General features: G+C 32.7%; 1 protein-coding gene across 1 annotated transcript; it reads left to right on the forward strand.

Moving 5' to 3' along the window:
• Positions 1 to 1,657: 1,657 nt before the first annotated feature.
• Positions 1,658 to 6,240, forward strand: AsnS (asparagine synthetase). Its single transcript, XM_018517895.1, has 10 exons — positions 1,658 to 1,691; positions 1,931 to 2,132; positions 2,333 to 2,458; positions 3,387 to 3,623; positions 4,189 to 4,363; positions 4,487 to 4,716; positions 4,798 to 4,925; positions 5,228 to 5,517; positions 5,763 to 6,000; positions 6,090 to 6,240. Exons 2-10 carry the CDS (start codon positions 2,007 to 2,009, stop codon positions 6,238 to 6,240), a joined length of 1,701 nt encoding a protein of 566 aa, XP_018373397.1. The 5' UTR covers positions 1,658 to 1,691; positions 1,931 to 2,006.
• Positions 6,241 to 6,978: the final 738 nt, after the last annotated feature.

Below are 6,978 nucleotides of genomic sequence, written 5' to 3' on the forward strand. Positions count from 1 at the left end.
CACCCGACGCGAGCGGCGCACCCGCATCCGGAATCACCGATGGAACGCCAGTTAGTTAGCTGAAAGCTCCCCGGTTGCGCGCTGGCCGAGAGCACGCGCGAAATACTGTCACACCGTGCCGTATGTAAGGGGATTAACGTCCCGCGTCGGTGAGAGTGAGAATCGAACGGAAAGGGGTAGGACCGGAAAGGAGAGGAAGCGTGCCGACGAACCACGATGGTTGGCGGTCGAGGCACTGCGCCGCCACTGTCGCCGCTGCGGCGGCGTGGCGCCACTGTACGCGCGCGCGGATGTTGTTCTGTTTTATCGGCGTAGCGCGTCGCTGTTTTACCGACGGCCCTCGTCGGTATTCCTGGAATTCAGCGCTACAGTGAGTTCGTTTGAATTATTTGAATTCTCGAATTCGATTTATATTATTACACGCCGCAGTAACGTAATAATCCTGTAATTTGGGTTTTTTTCTAAGAAAATTAAAAACCTTCTTTCTTCGTATTCATTAATATATTCTTCAAGAAAAGATTTTTTGAAAATTTATTTGAGGTTTTTTTTTCATAAATTTTATAATTGTTCAGAATTTCTGAAAATAAATGATTTTTCTTAGAAAATTTCTCAGATTTTTTAATACAAATTTAAATCAGTTTTCGAAAGTACCGATTTGGAAGTTTATATTGTTATCTTTAAACGACGTAAAAATTACAAAAATAAGCTAATACTTATTAGGATATTTATAATTTAATTGATCAACATTTAGTAAATATTTTTCTAGCTCACTTTTGTCATTTCCATCTCGTTTCAAGACATATAATCGACCCCCTTGTCTACTAAAATATTTTAAGATAACTATATGCTCTATAAAATAATTATGAAACGAGGGCCGTCGGTAAAAAAAAAACAGTTCAACTTGATACAAATGAAACAACACTATGAACTTTTGTCCCGACTGATTAGATTATCCATTTAACTGATTAGATATTATCCATTTAACTTATTTTTCGGCTTCGTATTTTTATGATTACTTACTTATATTAATTTATTTTTGTCTCACATTATTTACATACATTTGGATTTAGAACTTTGAAAATGACCCGAAGGTGATCGGAACGTTAGTTTTAGGTATATTCTCATGTTGTTTTACTTTTATTTTTATGTTTAATATCAAGATTATTATATTTATATATTAAAATTTGTTTGTTGGCTCGTGGCTGTTCTTATTTTCATTTCTTCTTTGAAATCTTTTGAGACATTCTCTATTATATACATTTAACTTATATATCAATCTTAGTTTACTTTTTATCTTTATTTAAGGAGTAAATCAAACCGAGATAAAGTTCACATAAATACCCGTTAATAAAATTAGACATAAACATATTATATTAATCAATATAGGAAGCGATACTTGAGCGGAAGATGATCGCTTGAAAGATCATCACTTGGAAATACGAGTAGTTTCTTTGTTACGGCTCCAACTTATTACTGTCAGACATTACCGATCGATTGTTATGGCATCCCACCGTTAAACGACGCTCAACGAGGCGTTATTACATCAGAAACGCCACGAAGTGACGACATGGATTACAACGTCACATTGTTCGGAGCTCGGAGCATATATAAAGCGGGTCAGCAGATTGGAGTACAGTAGCATATCGTTAATCATATGATAGTCCATGCATGCCCTACGTGAAAGTGTTTTTGTACGCTTACAGAAAATAAGTTATATATATATACATCGAGAAAATAAAATTCGTAATCTGTAAAATTTTATTTTATCAAATATACTGAACGTCACTAAAGTTACCGTGCGACATCACGCTTTTTTCAAGAAGAAACAAATATCTCGCGAAGAGTTCCATTAATAGTCAAAAGCATTTGTATCATATTTAACTGTAATTAACCAATTCTTTACGGCTTATGACTTGCTATCACATTGTAGAACAGTTGGCTTTTGCGATACGTAACTGGCTGGAGTCGCACGCACGTGGCATCAAAGGAAGCTGACATTTAGCAAGATGTGCGGAATCTGGGCACTATTCGGGCTGGGCGAACAATCCATGACCTGCATCTGTGAGAACTTCGACAAAATTTCTCATCGCGGCCCGGATGCATTTAAAATAGAGTTCGATAACAGAGTCAAAGTACGTTTTTCGAACTCTCATGGCTGTTCTACAATGTGCTTTTTGTTTCCTGTTTCTTACTGTTTGTCTTCTTGATCAAAAAGACAAGAGACAATAGCAGGAAACAGGAAACAAAAAGCACATTGTAGAACAATCATCAAGTTTTGAACACTTCAAGGTCATGCAAGTTCTTTCTGTTGATGTTTCTTTTTTTTTTGCAGAATGGATATCTGGGATTTCATAGATTGGCCATCGTCGATAGTCTCCACGGAATGCAGCCGATGAGAATCCATAAATATCCACATTTATTTCTCCTATGTAATGGAGAAATATATAATTATGACAGAGTAAATATAGAGCTTCTTTCTGCTATCTTCCTCGTGTTATTAGTAAAAATGTTTTTTAATTACAAGAATGACCAATTAAACGTATACAATGATGTTTGAAATAATTGTTTAACACTAAGGTAACATTATATCAATAATCTATAGACGTTTCGACTCGTTGAGTTTTTTTCAATATAAATTAAATCAGTTTATTTTACCTAACATTATAAAATACTGTTGGCTATCGAAAAGAATTTCATGTCAACTATTCCATTGTGATTGACATGAAATTTTAATTGGTTATTCTTATAATTAAATTGTTTTGCTGTGCAAATTTTGAGCGATATTTATACAGTGTCCCGACCTTTTTTGCCAATCACTTTTGTGTAGATAGAGCGGACTAAACTGAGTCGAAAAGTCCTCTACCATTTTGCAATTTTCGCAATAGTTAACAAGATATTAATTACTAAAAATTGCAAAATATTGGTCTTGAATAATTTTTTACTCAAATACTATCAACTTTTCAGAAAAACTGTAAGAGACAAAAATTATTTATTTTTCTCTCATAAAGTTCTGAGAATTTTTTCAGAATTTTTTATCAACTTTTTAGTACTGCATTTTCTTATTTTTACCAACATGAGAAAATACGATATTAAAAAATTTTGAAAAAATTCTGAAAAAATTCTCAGAACTTTATGAGAGAAAAATAAATAATTTTTGTCTCTTACAGTTTTTCTGAAAAGTTGATAGTATTTGAGTAAAAAATTATTCAAGACCAATATTTTGCAATTTTTAGTAATTAATATCTTGTTAACTATTGCGAAAATTGCAAAATGGTAGAGGACTTTTCGATTCAGTTTAGTTCGCTCTATCTACACAAAAGTGATTGGCAAAAAAGGTTGGGACACCCTGTATATATTCTTTGTTATTAGTAAAAATCTTGTTGCAGTTACAACAACAACATCGATTCGAATACTCTACTGACTGCGACGTGGAAGTAATCATGCATTTGTATGCCTGCGCTGGTAGTAATAGTGTTGCTCAATCATTGGATGGTGTATTTGCATTTTGTCTGGTGGATGTCTTAAAGAGGAGGATACTGATAGCCAGAGATCCGTACGGCGTAAGACCATTGTTTAAATTATGCTCAGATGATGGACAACTGGCTATCTGTTCAGAGAGCAAGGTGCATTGATAACAGATTATTTCTTTCCTGATTAATCCGTAATTGGAACATATGGATCCTGATGACTTGTAATTGGAACAGTTTTGTAATTTTTAAATAATGATTTGAAATCAGTTTATGTTTCACAATCTTATTTTTCACAGTTATTCTATTCATGTAGTAATTACAAAGTAAATCGTTTTAATTGAGAAAAAGATTCCATACAAGCTGTAATTAGTAAGTTTTTAAAAAGAAATATGTTGATTACAAAAAAATTGGAGTTTGTAGGATAAATTTTACTTCATATTTTTTTTTTCAAAATCAGCATAAAAAGCACATAACAATTATCCAGTTAACAAAATTATTGTCGATCTGTGTTATTGTGCTATATATTTATGCTAAGTTCATGGATTACGGTTTTTTTTATAAATGTTAAAACTTTTAAAACTAATAACAAAAAGCTTTAGTAGATACCAAGGATTCTATGTTTCTTTAGCACAAAATATACTTTCCTGATTACAAAATTCCTTGTGTGTGTGTGTGTGTGCGCTAATTACATATAATTATTTATAAGATAATATTTTAGGGTCTGATGGCAATATCGAAATACATAGAAAGTAAGTGGACGCTAAAGCCATTTTCTCCAGGACATTATGAGAAATATGAAATTTTGGAAGATGGTCGAACTAAGCTTCTGGAGAGTCGCTGTTATTTCGAGCCCGGCGACAAACCTTCGTTCCCCCCATATATCTCTTGGAATGGTGAGATAAATTATAATCGATATTCAGTTATCGTATAACAAATTTATCTATCGTTAACACAAATTTACTAATTAATATGCAATATGTATATCGAAAGTATATGAAAATTTTTATCTATTACAGCTTTGAATCCAAATGATGTTCTTGGCAACATCCGAAAGCTGCTTTCAGCAGCCGTGAAGAAACGACTGATGGCTGATAGGCGAATAGGATGTCTATTGTCAGGTGGATTAGATTCTAGCTTGATTGCTGCTTTATTGGTAAAGAAAGCGATGAAATGTGGTTTAACGTACAAGATACAGAGCTTCGCGATAGGTATGAGTGACAGTCCAGATATCATCGCTGCTAGAGAGGTTCGTGGAAGTTTTGATACTTTGATTCTTTCGCTTTTTCCGTCGACAATCGTATGAAGACTGAAATTTCTTATGTTACAGGTTGCAGAATACATTGGAACTGAGCATCATGAAATTATCTTTACTCAGCAAGATGTAATCAACGTACTGGACAATGTCATATATTCTTTAGAAACATACGACATTACTACTGTTCGCGCTTCAATTGGGTGAAGTACTTTATTTAAGCATGCAATTTAGTTTCCAAATTATTTAATATTATAAATTTGAAAGTCGTAGGAAAAGATAATTTTGACATGTAATTCTTTTTTTCTTTTCTTACTACTTTTTTAGACTAAAAAAAATAATCTACTACAGTCTTAAATATAAAGCATCCATAATTTATTTTTCGTTCGATACAGAAAACGTTTTGAGATGAAACGTTTATACTTTCTGGAGGTGCTTTATACTTACAATCAAAGCTGTGTTGGTGAAACATGTTGTATATAACACTGCAATGTTTTACTTATAGGATGTATCTCATTTCAAAATACATAAAACAGAATACCGATACAACTGTGATCTTTAGTGGAGAAGGTGCGGATGAGTTGGCACAAGGTTACATTTACTTCAGAGATGCACCTCACGCAATAGAAGCACACAACGAATCTATTAGATTATTACAGGATATATATTTATACGATGGTTTGAGAGCAGATAGAACAACCAGTGCCTTCAGTTTGGAACTCAGAGTTCCGTTTTTAGATCTTCAGTTCACCAACTATTATTTATCGTTGGAGCCTAGCAGTAGACAACCATACAGTAAAAGATTTAATGGACTTAAATATTAAGCCTATTCTTTTTAGCTAAACTTCTTATTCATTTTTTTCTTTTTTTTTAAAGCTGAATCTGTTGAATTGTCCAAGAAGTTTAGCTGAAAAGAATAGACTTATTGTTGCAAATGATAAATATTATAAATTAAATTATTTATTAGTGTATAAATGAAAATTTTGGTAAATACTACTAATAATAATAATATTATTTGATATTTTTTTTTATGTGCACAGATGGAATGATTGAAAAGCATTTGTTAAGATCTGCGTTTCACGAAACTGGTTTACTGCCTAACGATATACTTTTGAGGCATAAAGAGGCTTTCAGTGACGGCGTTGCTTCCATGAAGAAATCTCTTTTCCAAATAATCCAAGAAATCGTAGAAGATCGTGTTTCAAATGAGGACTTGGAGAATGCTCATATCAAGTATCCCCATTGCACTCCAAGAACGAAGGAAGCGTACTACTACAGGTAATAAAATAGAAATATCTTTCTAGTGAGCAAACTTTTCCGTCATTCGACTGAACTGGATGATGTATTATTCTTTTTGCTTTTATTAGAAAAGTCTTTGAATCGCATTATGAGGGACAAGCGGAAAGTTTTACACCTTACTTCTGGATGCCACGCTGGGTGGAGGACGTTACCGATCCGTCTGCACGATTTATTAAACATTATATTGCACATCTTATTTCGGAAGAAAATGGTTTATGAAGAAAATTGACTTAAGGAAATAAATAAAGATTAAGAATGTTGCATTTATGACGTATGTACATTGTAATGATTTTAGTGTGAGAAATTAAGATATTAATAAAGATGTTTTTGTAGAATATATTTTTACACACACACACTTTGTGCATATTTACAATTAGATAAAATACAAATTGGAAAATATAATATATAAATATATGTAGTCATGTTTCGTTCGAGCTGCGATCAACATGCATTTTTTAACTCGATACTCTTTATACATATAGTGAATATAAAGTGCAATTGGTTTGATCCAATGTCGAGATGAATTCCTTCTATGCCTTCGGATTACAGCATCAAATCTGATGGTGATTTTTTCTTGGACATGAAGGGATTGATATTTTGAAATTGCTGAGGATGGTTCCAAAGTGAACTGAAACGTACTATTTTTTTAGAATAAAGATTCTGTTTTCTAGATAAAGATTTAAGATTGCGTATTAACTACCACTGATTCTCATTCTTCCTGTTTTTTTGGATTTTTTGTTGTGGAAAATATAACTTATGTGCAAACAAGATATTTATATATCATCATGGTTATATACGCTGCATGATATATTGAAAATTTACTTTGTCTGCAACTATTATATTATTATTATATTATTATTATACAGGGAATGGAAAGTTACTTTTTAAAAGTAACAAGTTACAGTTACTCGTTACCGAGTAGGAAAAGTAACAAGTTACCGTTACTAGTTACCGATT

The sequence above is a fragment of the Trachymyrmex cornetzi genome, unplaced genomic scaffold (genome assembly GCF_001594075.2).
Source record: "Trachymyrmex cornetzi isolate Tcor2-1 unplaced genomic scaffold, Tcor1.1 scaffold73, whole genome shotgun sequence".
Lineage (NCBI taxonomy): Eukaryota > Metazoa > Arthropoda > Insecta > Hymenoptera > Formicidae > Trachymyrmex > Trachymyrmex cornetzi.